The following is a 26,683-nucleotide window of genomic DNA, read 5'->3' on the forward strand; positions in this document are numbered from 1 at the left end:
CAGGAGGGCCAAGTGTGTCCTGGGGTTCATCAGGCACAGCATCACAGCCGGGCAAGGGAGGGGATTGTCCTGCTCTGCTCTGAGCTGGGGCAGCCTCACCTCAGTGCTGGGGGCAGTTTTGGGGTGCACAAAGTAGGGCAATGACGATGGTGAAGCGTCTGGAGGGGAAGCTGCATGAGGAGTGCCTGAGGCCACTGTTCAGCCTGAAAAAGACTGAGGGGAGACCTTATTGCAGGAACAGCTTCCTTGTGAGGGCAATTGGAGGGGTCACCGATCTCTTCTCTGTCATGACCACTGACAGGATCTGAGATAATGTCCTGAAGCTGTGTCAGGGAAAACTTAGGTGGGGTATTAGGAAAAGGTTTTTCATCCAAACGGTGTTTAAGCGCTGGAACAGCACCAGCCTGGCAGAGTGCAGTGCTCTCGGGCACACGCTGCGACTCTTGGGGATGGTGCTGTACAGAAGAGGGACTTGGTCACCCGTGTGGGGCCCTTCCAACTCAGCCTGTTCTGTGATAACGCTGCACAGCGTGCAGCTACCGTGGATTTCTCATCCAGTCTGAGCGTCGCCCACTGATAAGCACGGCCCGTCCCTGGCGAACGGCAGCCAGGCGCAGAGCGCGGGGCAGATGCCCGTGCCCGGGGAGGATCCGGCATGCCCAGTCACCGTCCCGCATTCCCAGCCTCCCTCCCGCCGCGCCGTGACGCAGGCGGCGCGCGGCGGGGCGGGGCGGGGCGCGAGGCCGCGGCCGGCAGAGGGCGCCGCGGTGCCGCGCGGCGCGCGCGGCGGGGCGTGGTGCGGCGCGCGCGGCCCGGCGTGCACCGCGGCGGCGTTTGAATGGCGCAGGCTCGGGGCGCCGGGCCCCGGCAGTAGCGCTCCCGCCGCTCCGCCCGCCCGGCCCGGCCCCGAACATGAGCAGCGGGTGAGTGCCGCGGGGGGGGCCGGAGCCCGGCGCCGCCGCCGGGGGAGCGCAGCGGGGCCGTGCGGGCCGGCGGCGGGCGGTGCGGGGGCGCGGGTCGCGGATCGCTCGGTGCCGCTGCCCCGCGGCCTCGCCCCGCGGCCCGGCACAGCTGTGCGCGGTGCCCGGGCAGCGGGGTCTGGAGCTCCGGTCCCTCTGAAATGGTGCCAGCAGCCTCAGCTCGCAGCGAGCGTGTGCAGCGGCGGATACGTGCCAGGAGAGCCGGGAAGGCTCTGGTGCTGCCGAAAGGGAGGACAACAAGCTGGGTGTGAGGCCTGCTGACGGATTTAATTTCTTGGGTGTGACAGATTCCAGGGGGGAAGGAAGGGGGGAGAACCTTAAGTGCTTGAAGATCAGATCCCGCATTAATTCCTTTGTTCAAAAGTCTTCAAAGTATTTTTTCAGTGTTGTGCTGGATGATTTGGTATGCAGATTTAAATAAAGACATTTTGAATAGGGAGATCTTTTAAAGAGACAGATTAGGTGGTGATCCTGGAAGTCTTTTGTTTCTGCTTTTGTAACATGCTCTGCTTTGCAGCGAGGTTAAGCCCGTTTGCTTAAAAGCAGCTTTCGTCCATCTCTTATTGGAACATCTTTTTTGCTTTTGCCGTTCCCCTGTGTTTTTTTTCCTTCCTCGTATTCTCTGTCTGTAATCAGGGAAATAATTAAAAATATGTGTTTTCCCGTGTTTAGTAGAATTACATAGCATAACAGAAGGCAAGTTTCTGCCTCTTTGGCCTTGCTGATTGGAAAGAACATGTCTAAAGATGTCTCTTTAATTTCTTATTAACAGTCCATGTAGTTTTGATTTAAATTTCTCTAATGTTATTTCATTGAACTCCATTGATTTGAATTCCTAAACCTTAACCCTTGGGATTTCATTATAATATATTAAAAATAATATTATTAAGGTATTTTGTGTATGTATGTTAAAAAGCATATGTCAATATGCTAATAATGCTGTATTGTTATAGCTGTGTGAATATATATATATATACATGCCTACTTTCAAGACTTCTCTTTTAAATTTATTTTTGTTATATTTCATAATGGTCTAGATAATGATTATGTGGGATATATATTTCATATATATTGTTTCATAATTATATCAGCTGTTTTTAAAAAAGTAACTGTACGTAGCTCCTAGGATGAGAAGTTTGATAATAAATTGATAAGGTTTTTCTAAAATGCTATCAACAGGCTACAATCAATAATAGAAGTGTATTTGAGCATAAAAGGCCATGTGGAAGTTGTGTGACATGTAATCACCAGCCAGTTGGGCATGTAGTGAGTACATCTTTAGCCTCCACTAAGTTTGGAGCTTGAGCAGTTTGCCAGTATGTCTGTCTCTGGGTTTTAACTCAAAATTCTTGTTGCAGTTTTTTTAAACTATTTGGATTGAGCAATAAATGATAAAAGAAGTTGCTGCATTTAATTTCATGGGTAGTTTCTAAAAGAGTTGCGTAAAACATTACTTTGGAAGCTTCAGTGTTGTGGAAATTTCTTCTATAACTGTTTTTTTTTTTTTAAAGTTTTAAAACTTTTCCAAACTTATTGTTCCCAGAGTGTTCATAAGTGAGAATCAACAGGTAGAAGTATCTTCTCATTAATTGGAAGTTGACTTCAGGAAGAACTTAACCACTGGCAACTGCTATTACTTTAGGGCAGCTTAAAATATCTGTATAAAAGATATATGCATAAAACTGAGTTCTTATTTTGTAGAAAATGTAAGTAAGGTTCATTTATTATAATCCTGGACTGTCTCCACAAAGAGAGGTAGTGCACACCTGGGTTCATCCTCACTAAACTTGGATGAGCTCTGACTTGTGTTTATTTTTGGAGTTTCATTATGACTGACAGTGGGCCACATACAAATTCTATATGTAAGAGGAAAATTAGTTTAAATCTTAGTTGTAAGCTAGTTTACTATATTTAGTTGTTCAAATAGTATATTTATTTACTTCAAATTTAGTAAACTTCCTGTAGTTTTTATCAGCATAGAAAACTTTAAAATGGAACAAATGGCCTGACAGGTGTATCACATGAAAAAAATTGTGTTCTGCTGGCATATAACACCTTTTATAATGTTGCAGTAGAGTTTTGTATTGATGTATTGACTCTTTAGAATCTTGAACTCCATTTTTTTTAAGAAAATTCAGCATTTAACAGCAGGTGAACCATCAGTACCTCAATTACTAAAAAAGGAGTTTGAAAAAACCAAACTGTTTCATATGCAAAGGATGTAGAAGCCTTCTAAACCAAAGATGGATAGATTTTGTAACATTTATTGGAGCTAAAATGAAGTTATGCCAAGTTTACAAAATCCCTTCTACACTATAAGATAGTGCTAATTTATGTGTGTAAGCAAGTTACCCTTTTGGAAGTAAATTTGAAGTAACCATTTTTGAAAGTGTCTTGTGACCATTGTAGATCTAATAATGGCCAGGTAGGATGAGTTGACCATTACTGCTTCCCTGATGCATACCTATTTGGAATGCTTTCAAAGCATGTGCTTTCCTTGGGAGTAACAGTTAATTAGCTCTTTCATCTGAATTTAATATTGTCATCCCTGAACTTGCACTTGGGTTACTGTGGGGTGGAAGAGAATCACAGGAGCGTTCAGGCTGGTGGACATGGACTGCTGCAGGAAAGAGTAGCTATTAAGAATTTGGACAAGGAATAGGATGGAAGAATGTGTTTTAAAAGGTATTGCTGATGGCTTAAGATATCTATTTTACATTTTCCTTGCTGACATGCAAAGTAATCCAGCCTGTGTTCTGTAAGAAAATAATATTATGTTAATACTCATGTACATTACATAACATGCCAAGGAGAGTTTGTCCCTCTTTGGGGGCCGTGCCCAGAACTTAGGACATGGGAGGGAGTGGCAGAGTTGTTAATACTTGCCTTTGATAGATATGCACTTGAAAGCCTGTTAGTGCTGACTTTCTTTGCCTAATTCTGGTACCACCTAAAGAGTTTTATTGCATTTGGAAGAGATCAGAGTTAAAAAAATACCAGTAGAACCATCAAGAAAAGCTTGCACAGGTACTGTCTCTTGATTGTGGGGACAAACTAGCTTCTTCTCAGGGGACATGGTTGCTATTACTTTATTCCTTCTGGTTACTGAAGATTGAAGAGAATAAAAGGGAGAGAAGGGGGGAAGGCTGTCATCTGCTGTTAGAAATCACCCACGGTATAGGGGAAATTGGTGGAATTTGATTCTGTCATCCTACTGAAATCTTACATCTCTGTTCAGATTTGCAGTCTACCTTGTTCAGTTGTAAAACAGTTTAGGATTGTAAAATGGACCAAGACAGAGCTGAAGGGAAATGCATTCTATCCTCAGTTTAATTTTAAAAGTTTTGTAAAGTGAGGGAAATGCATTGGCCTCGATGAGATTGTATAGCAGATCAAATACAACTAGCTGTGCTCACCACAAGGGAAAAGTCAGAAATTAGACATTAAGGTATAGATTGTTTGACTCTACAAATTACTATCTAATGCCAGTTTAAGAACCCCCTGTATATATCTCAAAATTACAGGGGTTGTAGTGTCTAATTAGCTATCCCTTGATAATATCTGACTGCAAATAGGAAATCAAAGATGTAAAGAGCCATGTAAAGTGCCTTTCATCCTGTGGCATTCATCTTTTTAATTGCTGGCCAGCAAGCATTTTCCTAGGTGTTACTAAGCCTTTCAAAGCTGGTTTCCTAAGATATTGACTAAGTTTATTATAGCACTGTTAGGTTTGTATATACCAGATTCTTCTGCTTCTGTTCTGCTCTGTCTGGACTAGGTGGGTTATGTATCTGAATTTAATCGCTTTCAGTCAATTTCTTTTGCTTTAATATATTTACACAATCTGTCCTAGAACCCATATGAAACGTTTGGGTCCACAACATCCTGTGGCAAGTTCAGGTTGATTATAATTTGAACACAGCTTACCCTTGTTAGTTTTGATCCGATCTTCAGCTATTGTCTTTTGACCCTTCATTTCTGTATTGGGCAAGAGAGGGCACAATCTCTTTGCAACTTCTCCAAGCCATTCATTTTGTTGGCCTTTGTCTTACTTCCACTGTTGGCTATAAGTAGCCTCTTCTCCAGACTGAAGAGGCTGGTTTAATCAGTTGATGGTTATATGAAAGGTATTCCAAGTATTTTTCACTTGCCTTTGTCTGAGCTGTTTTTTACTTTTTTTTACTTTGTTTTTTTTTTACTTTTTAGGGTTGGTTTGGTTTTTTAAAGAAAGGTAACTAACTCTGCTCTCAATATTTGAAATGCAGGCACAAATTAGTTCTGTACATTGTCACAATAGTGTTCTCTTTATTTTTTCTATTTATTGATCAGTATGGAGCACTGAACAGTCCAACTGATCAAAAGTAAACTGTTCTATATCCAGATGTTGTTGTGGGTGGCAGTTACTACCTCAGACTGAGATTCCAGTAGGAACCCAGAATTTTTTCCTACCTGTAGATACATAGGCTTTGGTTTATATTGATCTGTTATCTATACTGATCATTGCTTCTGCTTATTGCACATGACAGTCCTTCTCCAGTTCTTCAGCTGGCCCTTATCTTCACTGGTATGACCTTGTATTGACAGCGGTCTTCATCCCCTTCTGTGTGGTAATTTATGAATATATTGAACAGCATAAACCAATGCAAGCTTTCCCCAGGGATCTAGAGGTGGTTTTCTGCAGTCTGGAAACCACTTAGACAGTTTATGGCTGTTCCTGAGATACTTGTACATGCAAGAGCTTTCTGTTTTTTCACTTGGTTGCTTAGTTTCCTCAAGATTTAAGTGAGGGACTTGGAAACTCAAAGAGTCTATAATTTTGTTGCCCTTTATCCATGTTGTACTACCCCATACTCTTTATAAATTTCATTAATTTTTGCAGAGCAGGATTTCATAGAATCATAGAATATTTTGGGTTAGAATGGACCTTAAAGATCTTCTCGTTCCAATTTCCCTGCCATGGGAAGGAAGGGACACTTTCCACTAGACTAGACAGCTCAAAGCCCCATCTAGCTCGGCCTTGAACATTTCCAGGGACAAGGCATTAACCACTTCTCTAGGAAATGTGTTGCAGTGCCTTACTACCCTTACTTACTCAGTAAAGAATTTTGCCCTAATATCCAATCTAAACCTAGCCTTTATCAGACTGAATCTATTACCCTTTGGTCTGTGACAAATGCCCTGGCAAAAAGTCCCTCTCCAGCTCTCTGACAGCCCCTTCAGATACTGGAAAGCCACAGTGAGGTCACCCTGGAGCCTTCTGTTTTCTAGGCTGTGTTGCCTTAGTGACAGCCAGTCTGAATCCTTGCCATTATATTATTTGTTTGTGTCCACTAAATCTATTCTTAATGACGTTGTTTACTAATTAGTGCAACAGAGATGTCAGTCTGGATCTTCCTTGGGGCTCTTTAAATATTGACTGTGTTTGCTTTAGGTACTTTATCAGCTCCAAAGAAGAGATTCTGCACCTTGTTTCATTATTGCCTAAATGTTCACTGCTACGTCTGCATAGTAAGAGACTCTCTCAACAAGTTAAACTATGGAAGCTCTCTAAACTGTTGCACAGTCAAGTCATACAAAAATATTTTTACTTTGCTTCATCATGTTCCTATGTCTGATCATCTTTTGACCTTTTGAATTTCTTCTACCAGTCTTTAAGGAAAGAATTGATAGTTCTGTTGTTTCATTCTGTTTCAGGTGAGAGGCTGGAGAACAATATATTCTTATGTCTGATTTCTCAGAGTGCAAAATTATCTTAGTTTTTCTCCTGAACACGTGTAACTTTTTATAAGGAACTTCCTTTCATCCTCTCTCTCCAGTTCAGATAGCTCCAGTTCAGGTATTTTGAGATGTTGAATGCTCTTTAGAGCCCAGTATTAAAAACTAATAATGCTAATTGAATTTTCTTGGTAAGATTTCTTTCTAGGCTTCTAATATTTTGCACTTATTTTAAGCAAAAAGTATTCTAGTTGCATGGTGCTGTCCTTTATGTTGATGATCAGATTCTTGTGTGTTGCTTAGTGTGAAAGATGAGGGTAGATTGAGATCATTTATTAAATAAGGAACAATCACTGTTGGTCATGAAGAATTATAAGCTGATATTATGGGAGTAGTCAGAAAAATTACTCGTCAACAACAGAGGTTAGTGATTTTTCTTAGCATCTGATGAGGTGACTGTGGATTTTTACTCTGGTGATTGAAGGCTGTCCCCTATATTATTTTATTGCTTTCCCATCAATATTGTTCTCAAACAGTGGATAGAAGGAAAAAAAAAATCAAGATTTTTTCCCAAGTTCTCTTCATCACTGACCTTGAATAAAAGGATGGATTTGTTTGGATTTTAGTATTGTTGGGTTTTTCTTCAGAAGTCCAGTTGATCAGCATGTGCCTTTGTGTTGTGCTCCAAGTTCAAAATTTAATATCCAGCCTGTTTTGAGTCCAAATAATGGTTTCAACTGATAAGCAGAGGAAAAGATGTTAGGTTTTGTGAGGAGTTTTCTAAACTTATGGGGAGAGTTTATTTACCAGCCTGTGTGGAAGAACTAGGAAGTGTGGAGAGCTAGCAAAGTGATAACACTTCATCACTGTCTCATAGTGTGAAAAAATTAAGTTAATGAACCAGTCTTAAGCCAGACTTACATCTGGAAAGATATTTTCCACCAGCTGTTAAAAATAATGCCCTAAATAATGATGCTGGTTGCAGCTCTTGTAGTTTGAGGGTTTCATGTTCCCATCTTGCAGGGTAAGGGACTCTGTCAGTAAATGCTCCATTTTTTGGAGAGACATCTCAAGTGAAATTCTTTAGTTGTGATCCAATTCTAAAGAATACCAGAACATTTTAATTTTTTGTCTTCCACTGTACCCTACAACACTGATTTTAATGTGCCTGAATCTGAAGAGCATCTGTCTTGTTTTAGGCCTGCCACCTGCTTGTTTTATTTGATGGCCTTTAGCTACTGCATGGGTCTTCATGCCTAATAAGCTGTTTCCCATCTGGCTTATTCAGTGCTTAGTGTCTTAGTCTTTTAAATGCTGAAGTTCTTAATGTAGGGTAAATCTGCTACATAGAGTAAAAGGGCTGCTGCTAAAGATAGAGGGGAGAGATTGGAGCATTCATGTTGAGACCAGAGTTTTACCTTTTAGGGAAAAAGGCAGTAATATTGGAGCAAGTGGTTGTCATTTAAGTAACATAGGATGTCTTGCTAAAACACTTTAAGAATAGTGCTTCCATGATAATGTAGTCGTTGAACTGAGTCTCAAGCAATGAATCTTCTGATCAGTTACAAAAGATGCAAAATCATGTGTACAACTGTCTCAATCTTGGTGTTGATTCTTGTAGAAATACTTGCATACTTCAAGACAAAGGATTTTAGACATAAGATAAAGTTGTGGGTTATAGTATGAAAAAGTCAAAGTACTCCTTTGACAAAAATGGGGGGGGGGGGGGGAATGTGCATTTGCCAATAAACTAAGGGGAAGATAATCTTTTTTTCCCAACCTTTGTTATTTTGATGAAGTTTGATTTCTTCCTGGAAAAAAAGAATCCATTTTTTAGCTGCCTTTCACACTTGGAAACAGGTATGAAACCAATTATTTTTCTCTAGGCAGCAAATAAAATTCAGAATGTCAGGAAAGAGTCTCATAAATTGCCCTATTCTTTACTTGAATGCTTGTTTGTATGGCCACCCCTCAGTGCAGGTGTAGAAACTAGTGTGAAAAAAAAATCACTGCCTCTTTCTTGGAGTGATTTTTGTTTTGTTTCCTCATTTTTGAAGGCTAAACAGTGATTTTGAAATGCTCAATATGTTAATAATAAGGCCTCCAGCCCATCATTTGCAAAATACGTCGGTTAATATATAGGATGGAAGATCTTGCAAATAGTTGAATTCTAGTATTGCAACCTGCATTTGAAGAAAGCTGACAGAATGTTTTAGAAAATACAAATGAATATCTTTCCCTTGAGAACAGGGATTTGAGAGATTATGGCATCTGAAGCTCACAATGTTAAAAAACAGAAAGCATTGCATATTGAAGGTCATCCCATTGATCTCCCCAGAAAAAGAATCTCTTCTTCCACTAAAAAGATCATGAAGGAGGTAAGATGTTTGTGTTGTTTGTGTTGTTTAATGTCCTCTGAGAAAAATGAAATAAAGATGTAAAGCTCATAATTCTGAGCAGTCTTAATCTAGAAGCACAGCACTACTAAACATTTGATGTTTGGACGTGCAATAGAACTTCTAAGTTGAGCAGCAGTTATATTATGAAAAGTGTGTTATAATAAATACAGACAGCAGCTGCCCAGACCAGTGCATTGTATCATCCATATGAGCAGTAGGTACTGATGTAGTCTTAGTCATGGCTGCTTTTCTGCAATCTAGCCAGAAATGTTTCAATACAAGAATGTTTTCATTAAAAAGTTCTTTCTTGCCAAGAGAGCTACATGGCACAAGTGAGATACTACTTTGATAGAAATGGATCTGTCGTATGATCTTACAGCTTTATCTACCATGTTGGTAACATGTAGATTTTCACTGGATTCTTGCTATTCAAAAGTAGTTTTTATAACCTCATACTGGTGTTACTGGCTGAAGAATAAGACAGTGGAGTACAGAGGAAGCACTAGACTGACAAACTTACTGCAAGACCTCTTCAAACAGTGGTGAAGATGTCAATATCTTTATTGAAACTTTGTATTACAAGTAGCATTTTAGGACCAGTGTTAACAAAAAAAAAAGATTGTAACATTTTCTTGCTGATGCACACAATGTAAATGTTACTATTAATGCTAAGTAGCATATGCAGGAGTTTTTGACCCTTTTTAGTAAGTTTTTTTTCCTCCCTTTCCCTTCTCCCAGGGTAAGAAATCTCCAAAACAGCTGGCTTCATACACAAACAGGTAGGAGAGCTGTACTGTGTGATATCTGAGTTTAAAGTGTGACAGAGGTTGGGGGAAAGGCACAGTTGAAGTTGGTTACAACACCAGAACAAACACAAATGGATGATAAGTTTTGATTTTAATGACAGTTCTTGGTTCTTGTGTTTTCATCTGTAGTAATGAGTTTCTGTATTAATAAAAACAGACAAGAATATTGGTGGCTTGACTTTAGATAATCCAAGTGTTATTAAGATATATAGTGTGGGGGAAAATGTTTTCAATAACCTGAAAGCTGACTGCTGAATTCATAATTATGTACATACATATATAAATAAATGTAATAATGCAATTGATTTGGTTTGGATCAACCTTCACTAAAACAGTGCTTTATTATTGCAGAGTAACGGTTGGAAAAACGGTGACCAGTCCCCTCTCTCTTTTCAAAGTGGTGTATTGTAAAAGGAAAGTTCATTGCTATACTCCAAAGCCTTGTTACAGAAATAAACTGTACCCTAAATCTAGGGGCCGTGACATGGCAAATAAAGAAAATGAACTGGCTTGTGCAGGGAATCTGCCAGCAAAACTTCACAACAGTCGTACACACTTGCTGAATTCCAGTGACTCTGGCTCATCTCAAACAGAAGGCCCCTCATCCAAATACAGTGCATTTTTTTCAGAGGTGGGTGGAGTTTAAAGAAACTGCAGTTTAAAAAGTGTTCCTAGTAATCAGCTGTGAAAGTTTAGATTAATTTCCTTCAATTCTGCAAATATCAGGTCTTGGGATTTGCAGTCTGTCATTTCATGATGATACAGTTGTCAACAGTAATAGTTGTGCCACTTCATATTTGTGTTGGGTCAGAAGCTCAGATCTGCCAGGCTTGGCTGGGTTAAAATTGTACCAGCACTAATGGAGAATTGTTTTTACCTGCTTAGGTTTCATGCACTCTCAGGACACATGTCCATATGTGTGTTTACAGAGATGTAAAAATGCTAGTGTATCAATGAGAATAAACTGGTGAGGTAGATGAGGGCAGTTTTCAATAGGAGTATCCACTTAGTGTGTGCAGAACTAACTGAAGTGTTAATCTGAGCTGTATTTCTTGTTAGGATTTGTTGAGGAAATATAGTGGATGCTTGCAAGGCTTCTGAAACTGACCAAAAGGTCAGACACTTAAATAAAATGGATTTTGTGAGAATGAAGGCCATTTAAAGCCCTTAATGTTGAAGTTTGCATTTTTGTCACAGTGGCTTTTTGTTATTCATCGAGGCTTACATGTGTTTAAGGTGAGACATGGCAGGGAAGGTAAGAGACTATCACCATGCTGTCTTGTCATAATGCTGTGAGTGTGGGCTGACATGAAGAGAGAGCCCTGAGAGGCCAGTGGGCCAAAGGCTCAATCTGCAGCACTTCTGCCCTGTTTAATTTGATGGTTTCAAGAAAAGAGTAGAGTAGCTACAATAAAGAGGTTGCAGAAGGATGGGTAAAGAAGTTAAGACAGGGAAGATTCATTTTCTGAGAAGCTAAGGACCAGATCATTGGCCTCTGGCCATAAATGGCTATTTAACTGGATTGAGAGATGTGTGTGGCTCTGCAGTGTTCATTCCAATACAAGGTCTAATTAATTAAAATGCCTGAACTTCATTCAGCGAACAAGCTTTTTCAGAAATGAACCATTTCTGTTGGAGTTCAGAATAATACATGTAATTACTTGTATATAGATTGTGTCAAAATTAATAATCATCTAAGTAAAAAGTTCTCAGAGTTAGTGACATTTACAGGTTGATGCTCATGAATGATCATTTTTAGATAACTGTCTTAGGTGGTAAAGAGGCACAAACTATTCTTGCAGCTTTCCTGTAAAATAGATCTAATATTTTTGTGCCCCCTTTTAAGAGAAATTCATGGGTCTATTCTTAGATGATTTTCTAAAACAGACTCCTCAACATACAGGTAGAAAAGTGTATTATCATATACCAGATTGTAAAGTAGCTTATTGTTTCATTGCTGGCTACTTAACGTGCAACTTTTTATATTTTTAAAAATATGCAGGTTTCTCAGGACCATGAAACTATGGCTCAAGTTCTTTTCAGCAGGAATCTGAGACTGAACGTAGCTTTAACCTTTTGGAGAAGGAGAAGTATAAGTGAACTGGTAGCCTACTTAGTGAGGTAAAATATGTCTCCTCTTTTATAACCTTAAAATGATAGCAATCTCAAATATGCCACAGTATTTTTTGCAATTCCATAAATGTTGACTTAGTTACACTTTTTCAATCATAGTGGAAGCATATACTCCTACTACTAGTAGTAGGATCTACTAGTAACATTTTATTCTTAATGTTTCTAGGATACAGGATCTTGGAGTAGTGGTAGACTGCCTTCCTGTGCTTACAAACAGGTACAAACAGAAAAAAGTGGGGAATTAGAATCTGCTTATAAGCACACTGAAGTTCAAGCACTTACAAAACATCTTGTTTTTTAAGTTTACAGGAAGAAAAACCATATGTTTCAGTTGGCTGCTGTGTAGATCTTTTGCCTTTAGTCAAATCTCTGCTTAAAAGCAAATACGAAGAGTAAGTATCAGCTTGGGATGTTTTTAAAGCATTCTTACTTCCTGGCTATGCAGAGCCCTGGAAATGAGTGGTTTTTAATCCTCTGATTCTTGTTCCCTCTGCCCCTTCTCCCAACTAACTCTGCCTTTCTCAGGAAATGAGAAAGCTCCAAAATGGAAGCTTTCCTCTGAACCTTTATATTTTACCGAAACAGCAGTGCAGAAATTCTTTTCTGCACTGTTAGGGACTTGGGGGAGAGGACTGGCTTTGTGCTTACACAGATTTATCCTAAACAGTAAAAAAGAACAGCATTGAGGTTTTAATGTTCTTTATAACATGAAATCAGGGCAGAGTTTTCTTCTACTTTTTCAACAAGAACTTCAGTTTACCACTTAGAAATTGCAAGTGTTAGCAAGTATTTAAACTTAACAATTTGTCTAGATTTTTCTTCTTCCAGAATAGAAAATATGTTGCTTTCTAAATGGCTTACAAAGTACAATGCTTTATCTGGCCTGTAGATAATGTGTAGGGAGGGTGAAATGCATAATGTGTATAATGTGTTGTTACAGATATGTGATAGTTGGTTTAAACTGGCTTCAGGCTGTTATTAAAAGATGGTGGTCAGAACTATCTGAACATACAGAAAAGGCAGAAGATGGGTGAGTATAGTGTTGGGAAATATTTAAATGGATGTACTTATTTAATCTCAATGTTTTGATCAGTAGATGCACAACTTGCCTACTAAAGGCGAAACTAATTTTAAAGTTAAAGCTTAAAGGTACTTTAAGGACAATCAAGTTACTGGTTTTGGGTTTTTTGCTACTGTTTTAATACATGTAAGACATAGTCGTATCAGGGATTATATAAATGCTGTAGAAGAATCAAAACTTTTCAGATTTTGGGGCAGTATCTATTGTGTAGGCTAAGTCTGTATGCAATATTAATAATTCATCTTAGTAGAAGAGACTACTGGAATGTACTTCCTATGTTATAAAGTGATGTTCATTCTCTTTCAGAAATATTCATATTTTAAAACAACAGCTAAGTGTTTTGTGGGAACAGGAGAATCATCTTACTCTGGTTCCAGGATATACTGGTAATATAGCTAAGGTAATACAGTTCTGGTTGTGTTCAGTAATAAACATGGTTGTATCACTTACAGTATTCCTCTTGTTTTACTTATGCTAAACTGTGGTTGGACAGAAATACTTTAGTTACTGATAATGCTTAAAAGTATTGCATGATTTTTACAGAAGTATGGAGTTGATTCCCTATGATAGTTGTGTGATTTGGAATTATAATAATTTTTATTCTTTTTTCTTACCTTTACAAAGGAAACATCTCCTTAATAACAAAGTAGCTAATAGTAATGAGCCTTAAAATTGATGTGAAAAAGGGCTCAGCTGAGTAGGTAGACTGTGGAAGGGACAGATGTTTTCTCTTAGATCTGTCATACCCATTGTTGCAAGTTTAATGCAGAATGGAAAATCTTAGCCCAGGAATGATCATTGGTGTTTGTACATTGTATGTCAGGAACAAGTGACTACATACTGAATTCTAAAGCCTGTTGCTGACCTAATGCTTAGAAAGTGATGAGTTTGTGGAGAGCAGAAGAGCCTGTCTATCTGATACAAATCCCTGCTTGCATTTCTCAGTAGGTTGTGGTATCAGTAACTTAATGAGGGTGTCTGGTAGGTGCATGTTTTGCTGTTTGTGCTCATCTCTATACAGATGTCTTTCTGAGATTGTTCACCAAAAGTTACAGTAGATAGAAACCTCTCCAGGTGGAGGGACCTGATGAAGGTAGGCAGCAAGAGAGAAATTACAGCAGACAACTTGTTTGTGTGCAGGATTTGATTGAACTTGAAGAAAACTTCAAAATTGCACCTTTTACTTTTTAGGGAGTTTTGAGGAATCTATAATTTTATACCTACAGAATTGATCACTTTTGATGCATCAAACAAGTAAACTCTTTTTTTTCTGGGACTGCTGTGCATTTGCAACTTCAATTTTGATGTGCTTACAAGGGCAATTGCAAAATTCTTGCAGCATTTCAGTCAGCAGAGATGCAGAAGAACTGAATTCTGACCCCCAGCTTGGTAGAGCTATGAGAGCATGTATTTTAGACTGCCTAGTTCTTTTGCTAGATTGGAATAGCAGCTATAGGGTAGTGTCAGTTTGTTTCTCTGGGTGCCCTTTATGTTCATTTGTTGGCTTCTTAATGTATATCAGGATAGATTGTGACCTAAGTCACCTGAGCAAGTCAGAACAAAAGTAGTACAAGAATGTTGGAGTGGTTGGGTTAAGGAATATCATACATAACATGTTCTAACTACATGGTCATATGATGATGATGATCTTTCCTGCTCATGCAGTGAGCAGAGGAATAACAGACTAGATTGATGGCTTTGAAAACTTTGAAAATCCTACACTTGCAGTCTTTTTAGTACATAAGGAGGTGTCACTGAAAGCATTAATTGAAAGTAATCATGATGATATCTTGTTCTGAAATTTGGGCAAGTATTATTCTTGTGTTATGGTCCTGATTCAGACATTGAGTCGATGTTAGAGCTATAAGTTATGTGACAAACCCTTTCTCTTTTTTTTCCTTCTAGGATGTAAATGCTTATTTATTGCAGCTACACTGACATGATGATGAAACAGTGTGCTTATGTGGTGAAAAATCCCCTAAAGTATCCCTGAAATATGTGCTGAAAGCCTTTTGAGAAATACTGGCAGAGGAGAACTGAACTGTCAAGCTGTTTAATGAAACCACTAACAAAACCCTAACAATCTACTTCACATTGAAGTGGAAAAATGTCTAGTAGGAGCAACTTTTACTTCAGTGAGGTGAAAGTGCACTATGAAAACTGTATGCCTTTGCTGCATTTGGGATTTGCTCAGTTACTAGGTGTTCCTTTAAATGCTACTGTATTTTACAACATCATCGCATAAAAGATGAACTGTACTGTCATGAAGACAAGACAGCAGAACCAGTTACAAGGAACCAACAAAAACAAAAATCCAACAAACAACCAACAAAAATCAGCATTAAGAGCTTTTAAATGTCCTTTTCACAAGAGAACTCCAAAATGCACAACTATCTTCCAATTACATTAAAAAATACAAAAAACTTTGGGATATTCAGTTACTTCTATGTTTTAATCAAATTGTTAAAGACAGTTTTTGTTTGCACTATTGAGAAACTATACAGCAAAGATGCCTTAATTACTAGTGTTTCAAAAAGCCAATGTGTTAAGATGCAAATAGCTATTATGTTCAGATCGTGATGAAAAACTACAAAAATCAGGGTTTCACATTGTGTAGTTAATGAAACATTGCACATATACAAAGATTCATGTATGAAAAATATTATAAATTTCTGAAGCTAAACTTGTATAAACAGTTGTTGCAAGTGTCAACAGAATGGTGAATTTATGTCTAACAAATGTTTTTATATTGTATGTGGATTTCTAACACAGTAATCTTGTTCTGTATCATTCAAACTACATGCAAATAAGTAAATATATTAAATATATCTACTGTTTTTTCTTTTCAAGTTCAAAAAGAAACAATTTCTAGAATAATCTCTTCCACAATTCTTATCACAGATATTTATGTCTCTTGTTTGAAATGTTTACAGCCAGGTGAGGCCATGTTATTCAAATCACATCCTTTTTATACTACCTCCTTTAAGAAACTGACAAAGAGCTTTTGCAGAATTGATCAAGTTCTGACCTGATCAATGATGACAAATTTGTACCAACAACAGCATTGAGAATACAGCTATAAATTTTAACTGTCATATTGATATGCTGTTCTATTTTAAGAGCTGTATCCTGATAGCTGTGAGGGAGTCTTAATCTTAGGCTTGCTGTTGCCTTTTTAAATTTTATGATTAGGAAGCATGTTTTTTCAATGAAAACTTACGAAGTGCCAGGTCTTCACTTAAAAGTATACATGTATAGCATGTATGACCAAATAGACTACTTCCTTAAAATAAGTACTTGCAAGGGTTGTTTTCATACCTAGCATTAAGTATGTGCACTTTTATTGGCATACAGGAGAAGAGTCTTTTGATAGCCACAAGTGGTTTTTGCTTTACAGATTAAATATATGAATTTTACTCCTGTAGTGGTCAATAACTCCAGGCCTCCTATTGCTTAGTTTTGTATACAGTTTGTGTATCCTTGTTGCTGACTTCTGAAGGCCAACTAGAAATCTGTCATCAGAACTTGGTGCTATTAGTTATTTGATTGTTCTGCAAACCACCAAAGGTTTTGCATTTCTTAGGACAACCAGTTGCAAAGAGTTTCTGGGGCATCCCAAAACTGCAAACTTTGTGGGACAATCTGGAGACATGCACATAGCCAGTCTTTTTGCTAGAATTATTATATATCATTAGAGATACTTCATGCTCAAAAAGTTTTAAGATAGGACTTTTCAATTGTTCTTACTATTAATTTAAAATCTAAAGGAACTATAGTATATGACAACATTCTTGTATTATTTTACTGTTCTGTTGAGCACTTAAATGTAAAAGTAACAAAGTCTAGTATCATTTGGGTGGCAATTGCTGAAACTCTTGGATTATTCCTCAAGGAGAATGTCTTTTATGGAAATGCAGATTTTTTTTTTTTCTTTTTTCTTTTTGTAATGGACAAAATAAAGTAACTTGTGGCCCTTTATTTCTGATAATATAAGGAAGCATAGTTGTAATTGATTAAAGGGATACTCCAGTATTTAAAAGTCTATCTTGAATGTAGATTTAGATACATGGGCTTATAATGATTTCTGTATGTGGCCATAGAGTTCCCAAATCCTAACTGTGGACAGTGCTTTTGTTTTAGAGGCAAGGTAAGATTGACTTGAGAATCATTACTGAGGAATATCTAATAAAGAAATGCATTCTTTAACTGCCAAAAGTCGTATTTTGACAGCATCAATAATACAGTATTAAACATCGTCATTAGTATCTGTGCCTTATTTTAAATTAGTTTTTTACTGTTTTTAGGCAGCTACTAGACTATAAGAACAGGATTCAGATGTCTGTATTATGAAATTTTTTCCATCATGTTCTTAGTTCATTTAAACTATTTGCACTAATACTCAGGCTCAGCTTTTTGTATTCTCTTTAGTTCTCAAATGGCTAGGAATCAGTTTTACTGTTACAGAATGTACATGTGTATTATCTGGTCAAAGCTGGCATGAGTTAAATGTAACTCCACTAAATTCATATTGTTGTCTCAGTAAATCTAAGAATTAAGTTTATGAGCTATCCCATGCATAAATGCTAATCTTTGATATTTTCTAAAAATGCTGTTTGTAGGATGTGTCAAAAGATCCAGGCAGAATTAATCCTTTGCATGTATGTTCTTGTGATGCAGAAGCACATATGTGCATGAGGATGAAGGATGTCTCCACAAAGCTGTTCTTCGTGTTATGCCACTTGGTATCAAACTGATGTCTTTTAAAAACAGTGTCTTTTGCCTCCCTGAAAGTGCTTGAGGCTCTTTTGCTGAAGGAGTACTTTTAAGTGTGACCCAGGATTTGCTCATCCTCTAAAGAGAATCCGTCTGACAAACTGTCTTCTCCCCCAGACCTGCAGAAAAAAAAAAAAAAAGTCAGTATTTTGTAAATGTAAATGGCCAAGTTAAGGTATTGCTGATAGCTTACGGAAGAGTGGAGGTGGAAAAAGCTGTGCCATTAATTAGCTGGGTATGAAGAAGTCAACATGTCTTAATGATCATGTATGTCTCTGTTTTGAAGGAGCTATGCCTATTTCTCAGGAAAGAGTCCTCTACTCTTGTATCACACAGGTACTGCAGTTCCACACTCCTTAATAGTGCTTACAGATTGTTGCTGGTATTAATAAAAAAAGAGCATCAGCCCTCCAAGAGCTTACTCTCTGCAGTGAGATATAAATGAAATGTTTTTTCTCCCTTCTGTAGGTTGCCTTATTGGAGGCTACAGCTCTAACACTTGAGGTGCAGGAGGGATGGGAGAGAAGGAGGGCAGCATGCCCTATGCTGAGTGCCATCAGCCCCACTGCATTATAAAGCAGGCTGTATTTTCATTTTCTGGCATCTGAAGTAGGCAAGTTTGGAGTTAAATGTCTTTATGCGTTTTGTATTGAAGATATAAAGGTTTTGAAGATGGATGCTACAGTGTTAATTTGTGGGGAGTTTTTTTTTATTTTTTTTTCTTGAAAGAGTGGACATGCTTGTGTGTGCAACCTTGAAAATATCTTATGTGAAGCTTACATTTTAGACTAGCAAGTGGTTGCTTTTGCCAGTTCATCTTGCCAGATCTTCCAGTTCTACAGAAGACTGAATGTCTGTCTTAGTGTGGAGATTTGCAGCTATTTTTTGTGCCTAGTTTTCTGGTGCAAAGTGAAACTGGTGGTTCATAGTCAGCTATTTCAGAATACAAAACCATGCAAATTATGGTACTGATGTGAAGTTACTCCAGCTTTGCACAATGCAAATGCTAAAGTTTATGAAACCAGTTGATTCCTTTGAGAGGAACTTTATATTGAGCTGATGTTGTGTAAGTGAAGGGGAAAAAATGAAACAGTTTTTAATAGCCTTGGTAAAAGCCAGACAGTGTAGTCTAATTTTTGCCTTCAGTCTACCATCCTACACACAGTAATCAGTGTAGTTACAGATAAAGATTCACAGAGAGAATAGATTGAGCATGCTTGTGTTATTGTTAAACTTCTTTAAACAACTTAGGTTTATTCCAGAAGTTAAATGGCTTGGTTTATGTCTCAGAATGAGACTAAATGCAACTATTTTCCCCCCTTTCCACATATATTCTTTAGCACTTACTGATGTTATTTATTGCTCATCTACTTTAAAAATACTAAGAGTGTGTCTTGTTAGAAATGAGGAAGGGAAGGTGAGAATTCTAGACAAAGCACGTGGCTAGTTATTTAACGTGATTCAATTTGAAGCAACTATGAAAAATTTCCATCTTTGAAACTTTTCACATAAATTTTGTTAATACCTACGAATTGAAGTGTGCACTCACAGCTCTAAGTTTGACTTTGAACTTGGTTGGAAAAAAATAAAGTGCTTTCATTCTAAATAACTGTAGCTGCAGTATTGTTTCTGTTCTTGTTTTTTTGCATTGAGTACTAAGCTGGACTTGGATACTAATCTGCAGTAAGGGAGGCAGGAGGTATAGCACTGTCCCTTAAAGGGATGAAATGGAAATATCCAGTCTTCAACAATTGCAGACCTAGAATTTTTTTGTTTCTGTACTGATGGGAGTTGTGTACCGTGTCTCTTTGTGTAGATTGTGGCTGCTGATTATTGCTGTGAAATGAAATCTGCTACTTTCAGATTGAATGTGTTCCATAGTGGTTGTGATTCATACAGATCACTTTTTTAATTCAGGCAGTCATTACTGTGAGTGCTGTAGTATATATGAGCAACTAAGTGTTGGGGTTTCAAACATCTATTCTTTCCTTTAACAAAACAAAAGGACATCACATTTATCTTTCCCACCTTTTTATTCTTCCCTTATTCTTTCATTTAAGTGCTTAGAACCATTTGAATTCCCATTTGGAAAGTGATGGATGCCAAAATATGATAAAATTCTTTTACAAATATGCTTCTGACTTCTTTTAATGCAGTTCTGTGAATAACAGTTTTCTGTGGATTTGGGAAGGGGGCTGTTTTCTGTGTGTATAGGCTTGAAATAAACAGAACTAGTGGACTTTACTGATACTGTAATTGTATTCTTGATACTTTCTTTTTTACATAAGCACTATGTATATTGTGAAACAATTAACCCAAATCTAAATGTCATGATAAAGTTACTGCCTGCTGTTGCAAGTGTGTTGAAATACATATGCACACTAGTATCATACTTTAAAGTGACCTGTAGACAGTTTAAAATAGCTCTTGCAATTTATGATGTCTCTTTGTCAAATTGAATATTGAACTTTGGACTTTCAAAAAGTCCAAATTATGTTTGGATCTTGCAGTTGCCATTTCTATTAATTTCAGATATTCTTTGGATTTAAAGATTTAGTGCAGTAAGTATTCCACCTTCAGAAAAATAGCTGATCTTTTTGTCTTGTGATAACAGGGTTTCATTACATCTCTTCTGCATGAGACAAACTTCTTTTCTGCAAGTGTTAAATGATTTTTAGGAGGGTTTCAGAAGAGGGTTGCCACATACAAGAAACCTCTGGCATGTTTGGATCTAAATGGGGATATTGCACAAATATAAACAGGCAGCTGTTAGGACAGTGCACATTTCATTACTATTGAAATGTCTTCTCATGTGAATCAGCTGTCCTATTACCTACTTAGTCTAGATAAAAGTGGAATAATGGATTATTGGGGAGTTGAAATCTTAACAGCTCTTGGCTGTAAAAAACTAAAACTACTCTTTCTATTCTGATGAAATTGCTACAATGAATGCAGAAAGGAGCTATTTGTTGTATTTGGGGAGCAGAAATCTCTTAATACTTTCTATGTCTTCTAATAGTACTTTGTCTTGAAGCTTAAAGGCACAAGCATTTATGTGTGTTTGCTTAAAATCTTAGTTATTAAAATAACAAGTTTCTGACTGAACAGGAAAAAGAAACCAACCTTGCTACATTAGTTAGTTTCTGGATGACTCTGCCACCTTGTATTCCAGCTGCAGGAAACAGTAAATTACAAAAATACAATTTAACCATCATGGTACAAGTAGTGATAAAACTTGATTTGCAACATTGTAAGGTTTAGGCTATTATTAGTGAAGCAGTAAAGCAAAGCAGGACTAAAGAAATAGCTGGCAAGTTTTGTTTTCAACCTTGTGCTTTGGTAAGTCTAAAAAGCTTGACTTTTTAATCAGCCAAAATGAGTGGTGATCGTTGGGAGTGTTAACTCTGGAGTAATTCTGTGCCAGCAGCCAGCATTGGCATAAGAATAAGCAGAGTAGCAGTTTGTGAGGCTACAAAGGGAACCCTGCCCACTGGAGCAACTGTCTTTTCGCATAAATTTTCTTAGAGCCTTTTGAGGCTTTCTCTCTTTTTTTTTTTTTTTTTCCTCCTTTTTTTCCTTCTTTCTTCTTTGTTAAGCTGTTACAGTTAAGGTGTTTTTGGATAAAGAGAGCAGACGGAGTTTTCTAAATCTGTTAATTGGATGATGGGGTAGTGCTGCAAGGTATCTCTAAAAATACTGTCCTCTGAGTGGTGGCATCAGTAATTGTTACAGGAGTTAAGGGCTTGAACAGGGGCACATTCTAATGGGGACTGTGGCCAATATGTGCTGTCCTGGGTGTCAGTGTAGGGAATTGCATAAAACTGGGGAAGGAAGAGTATTTAAGACACAGGACAAAACTTCCCAATACCTGTAAAGGGTGCCTGTGATTGTTGGGATGTTGTGTGGATGATGATAACTGGAAGTCTTTCCAGTCCTATGTGCCTAATCCACAGCAGTGAGGCACTTCACAAAGGAAGGCTGGAGACTGATGCTCACAGAGCAGTAATATTTCCTCACAGTTGCTGCTTTTCCACCCCTCTGACATGTTGGGGCACATCTGCTTGGCTGAATTTCCAGCTCCAAATCTTTGTCACTTATCCAAGTGAGAATAAAATGCTTTCATATTTGGCACACCTAGTTTCCCAAGTGATGTCTTGTCCCTCAGGTCTTCCAGGTTCTACAAAACAACTCAGTGCTATTGAACTGTGAAAACTCAGATTTAGGATTGTGCCCTACACAGAGCAACTGTAAGGCCACTATGATATTTAAGATGAAGCTGTTGTATTAAGAGGGTATGTGTATGTATAAATGTTTTTAAACATGAGTATCCTACCAATACTGTACTGGCTATTAATTAAAAATGCCTACAGTTCTGAACCTTTGCAAATGGCAGGCTGGTGACTAGTTAGGGAGAAATCCTGCTGCTTAGGAGTGAGTGATTTGTTGGTTTAGGTTGGGGATTTTTTCCTATTCACCCATCTTGCTTCTCCCTCTCAGTGCAGTTCTTTAAATTTGTTGGTGCCAATTTGAATTTTTATTTTACAAGCTTATGTCTTTCACGGTTTTCTGACCACACAAAATAATCAGGATGTTGGGTAGAGTGAAGATGTGTTATGTTCACAAAATGCTGTATAAGCACATTTGCATTCATTTCTGTGCAGAAGTATCATTTTTGCTCTTTGCTGTGCACTCCAATACATCTATGTTTCTAATGGTGGCATGTCCCTTAACATCTCTAAAGGGATTCTTTTCACCTCACAATTCTTGACTCAAAAAGCAGATTAGTTGCTTTCCAGATGAACAGAGAAGGTTGCTACTAAAGCTAAAAATCACAAAGGGGGGAGGATGGAAGAGGAACACAGACATAAAACCACCCAACAAAAACCACCAAATCACAAACAGCAATTTAAAACTCAACCCAAACAAAAAAACCACTAGAATTCACTTGTTTCTATCATAAAGTACTGCTGCAGCCAAGGGACAAGAAATGCTGCCCTCCATTTTTCATTAAAAAGAGGACATAAGAATGCCTTTCTGAGCATGGAGTCTCCAAGATTACAAATTGTTTGGGATTTTTCAGGGTTAGTGCACTGTGATTTAGTTTACTTTCTAAGTGAACATTTGGTTTGTGACCTCAGCCACCTTACTCTGAAGGGCTGTAAATAAGAGGAAAACGCCCTTGGAGCTTTTCTTCTCAACTAGCAGCTTGCTAACTTCAGCTTTTACCTTAGGGACTAGCAAAGCATATTTCAGCATTTCTGTTTGCAGGATTTAGCATACACACTCCTGATGCTGCTTTCTTACTTGATAGTTCACTCTGAGATCTAGAAAATGAGCATTTAGCCTCTGGTGATTCCTTCAAGTTTAGTTTGGTTGAAACAGTTCTGATGTCAAGGATTCTGCTTATGTGAAAGGAGCTGTAAGACCCCTCTTCCTTTGTAAACTCACCAAATCTAAATCTTGATTGTAATCGGCTTCTATATTGAAAAATCACTAATCTACAGATCTTATTATCCTCATTCAATCTTTTTCCTGACAAAATTGATTTGTCTGTGGTTCTTTTGTGGTATTTACTCACCTTATGATATTTTTCCTACCATACAGACCAGTTTCTATCCATTAGCCCCAAGGTATGTTGCCAAGATACTGCTGTCCATGTGTTTCTGGTTTAGCATAATTGTCTCATTTTTCAGGCATTTATATGAGGTTGTCTTTTGGCCAGGAAATGCATTCAGAACTTGAACTGATTTTAATAGTCCAAAATAATATCTTCACTGGTGTTTAGGAGCAGTACAGTTTTTGATGAAAATATCATCTGTGCTGGCTTTGCAGTAATAGAATTGAATTTTATGACCTCAACAATGAGAGGAAGATCTAATTTAAATCAGATGGCTCCAGCAAGGAGGATCTTCCAATTTTGAATGCACAAGCTCAGACTTTCTTATCTTCTTGTGTTTGGTCTGCCGCAGAGACTGTCCAGCTAGATACTGGGCTGTGTAAAAGCCTGCAGTGGGACTTGCATGTGGTTCCCCTGAGCCCAAGCTCTCTGTGGTCTTGCTGAAGAATGCTCCTCTTCCAGGTACTACCTACACTTCAGTGTTTAAAAGGGCCAGTTGCTTTTTCATTGAGCATCACACTATTTTATGCACAAAGGGATAGCACATAACATTATCACTTTCAGAGATGAGCAGAGTGGTGGGTTTGATTGAGGCTGTTTCTTTTCTGGACAGGTATTACCTGGGACCTCAGTGCAATTTATATTTTTAAGAGTTTATGCACTGTTTCTTGCCCATCTGTCCCAACAACTTCTGCATGAAAACAAAGCAGTCCTGGCAATTACTTGATTTTGTTTCCTCCTCCTAATATTTTGACATATCTTTACACTTTCAGGAAGTCATTCTAAACTAGACAGCAGAGCCTCTGTCACCTGGAATGAACACCAGTTTTAAGATGCTTTGCTGAATTCTTCAGGCTTGCAGGAGATAGTAAAAGTTTAAAATTAAACCCTGCAGCACTCTTTCACTAGATCATAGTTACTTTATTTGCCTACAATAGGAATCTAAAAGCAAAGCACTAATTTGAATTCAGGACTTTTGCTATCTGCAGCAAAGCTACTACTTCCAGTGAGCCTTGGATTTTACCAACCATTATACAGAGCTTCCCACAGGAGCCTGCTGTTAAATATATTTACAGTGTATCTTCAAATAATGAAAGCAAGTACTAGATGGAAGAAAAGGCATTGTCCTTATTTTCTTCCAAAAGTGTATGAGAAATAGAAAAATGAGCCATTTTTAATTTAGATCAAAAAACAGAGAAGGAAACATAGGCTTCCAAATCCATGAATCACATGGCAAGTACAAAACTTCATGCTGTAATTGGAAGGACTTTATATAATAATCCTAGTATTATAAATCTAAAAATTATTTCATTTAACCCCATAGTGCTTATTTGGGAATTGGCAAATCCTGCATCAGGCTAAATTATTAAAGTTTAAAAAATAGGCATTAATATAACATAGGTGGAATCACTGTATTCCCATAGGACTGTTACCTCTAGTCTAAGGCTGACATAGATATATTTGAGTCAAACAGGAAGTACTACTTATTGCAAAGCTGTTAATCACGTTGCTTTAATGAAACTGTTTAACACACTGAATAGCAATGTAACAACGCACAGAAAATGAGCTTGTTTGCCATTGATTAATGATAGATAATGTGTGCAGTTCCCCACAGTGGGACATTTGAGCAGCTCTCTGTCATGTACACACTCAGGCATGTCTTTACTTGCACAGTCTGATTCAGCATAGAAACTCACACAAATAGGAATGCACTTCAAAGATAAAAACAAGATTCATATTTAGCTTACTTAAAGTGTAGTGGAGGTTTAGCACCTCCAAATTATTTCATTCAGATAAACAAGACAAAGATTGAAGGACAGAAGAACAAAAGTTGCTTGTTTCAACAGTAGCTTGAAAAAAGTTACAGGAGAATTGTATGTTAATACATTGAAAGAGGAGAGGGGGGAAAAGTTACCAATAGTAATTCTTTTATGTGTTGAATTTCAAAGAAATAGCAACTTTGTAAACTTGTTTAGGTATCAGCTGTGCACATGTGGGGTTAATGATCTCAAATGCCAGCCTTGTACAAGCAAGGTGTGTACAGATCAACTTAAAACCAATGAGAGCTGCAGTTCTCAGCTTCTCAAAAATTGACAGATTATGTTTAAAAGAGGTTTCTACAGCTACTGCTGATGATACACTTCAATTCAGAGCCACTGTAATTTTCTCTGTAAATGAGAAAAGGAGTTTAAAACCCAGCTTTGTTCCTTTTGCTCTGTCAAATATTTCAAGCTCACAGGTTGTACTACTTTTCATATTTAGTTTGAATCTAGATTTGCAAATAGTACACACTATAATTGCTTTTGTAATATTTTTAATACGCCAAAGAAATGTTTATAATCTAGAAAATGCTGTTCCACTTGCACTGTTATACTTTTAAGTTCCACTACAAACTGTGTAAAAAAAAAAATTCCCATGTCCCCCCCAAAAAACCCCAAAACAACAGTAACAAAAGAAAAACACAAAACAAACAAACAAAAACCCCAGTAACAGGCATCTTTGAAATAGTGCAAATCAATCTTTAGTGGGCTTTAGTCGTTCACATCCTTGACAACCAGCACCAACTTTCTGATAGGCCAGAACTGGTTTCACTTCCAGCCAGGAAGAAGATCTCTGCTACTTTTGGCCTTTCTTCCTTCAGGTCTTCCTAGCACAGAAGTAACTGCAGTGTAATTTAAGCAACTGCTTAATGCTGTTTGAATTACTGCAGCCCTGGATGCAGGCTTTCCCAGACTCTCTGCAGGGCAGACAACTTCCAGACCTGCTCTGTGAGTGTGTCACACACTTGGTTCCTGAACAAGCTTCTCTCTGGTAAAACATCCTATGAAAGTGCTTGCAGCTGCTTTGTGTTCTCTGATCTCCTGTCAGATGTGAACCAATTCTGCACAGCACGTAAGCTTCTTGAGCCTGAAATGAAAGAAAATGTCATTTTGTGGTGGTCTATTGCTAACACTGCAGTAAAGCAAAAGCATGCTTTCATATGTCATTCTGTGAAGGATGTGATGATAATGCTGTATTATGTGGAGGCCACCTTGTGGCATTATGGAAATAAAACCCAGATGTAAAGAAAGAACAGCACTTAAACTGCATACCAAAAAACAAGGATTCTAAACTGCTTATATTTTTAGAACCCAACCATCATACCGATGTGTCACTCTAGCCTCATGTGGATGATTACA

At 37.9% G+C, this 26,683-nt stretch overlaps 1 protein-coding gene across 3 annotated transcripts; it reads left to right on the forward strand.

The window, feature by feature from the left end:
* Positions 1 to 769: 769 nt before the first annotated feature.
* KATNBL1 (katanin regulatory subunit B1 like 1) lies at positions 770 to 18,963 on the forward strand. 3 transcript variants are annotated; one of them, XM_079308050.1, is made up of 11 exons: positions 803 to 923; positions 3,110 to 3,319; positions 8,946 to 9,073; positions 9,833 to 9,873; positions 10,252 to 10,531; positions 11,903 to 12,021; positions 12,200 to 12,250; positions 12,336 to 12,425; positions 12,974 to 13,063; positions 13,421 to 13,514; positions 15,020 to 16,889. In XM_079308050.1, the coding sequence occupies exons 3-11, from the start codon at positions 8,960 to 8,962 to the stop codon at positions 15,050 to 15,052; spliced, it is 912 nt and encodes a 303-aa protein (XP_079164176.1). In that variant the 5' UTR covers positions 803 to 923; positions 3,110 to 3,319; positions 8,946 to 8,959; the 3' UTR covers positions 15,053 to 16,889. The 3 variants fall into 3 exon arrangements, with proteins under 3 accessions (XP_079164175.1, XP_079164176.1, XP_079164177.1); XM_079308049.1 differs by lacking the exon at positions 3,110 to 3,319 and having other exon boundaries at positions 770 to 923; positions 15,020 to 18,963; XM_079308051.1 differs by lacking the exons at positions 803 to 923; positions 3,110 to 3,319 and adding an exon at positions 1,096 to 1,225.
* The last annotated feature ends 7,720 nt before the right edge of the window (positions 18,964 to 26,683 follow it).

This window comes from Erithacus rubecula (genome assembly GCF_903797595.1).
Source record: "Erithacus rubecula genome assembly, chromosome: 6".
Lineage (NCBI taxonomy): Eukaryota > Metazoa > Chordata > Aves > Passeriformes > Muscicapidae > Erithacus > Erithacus rubecula.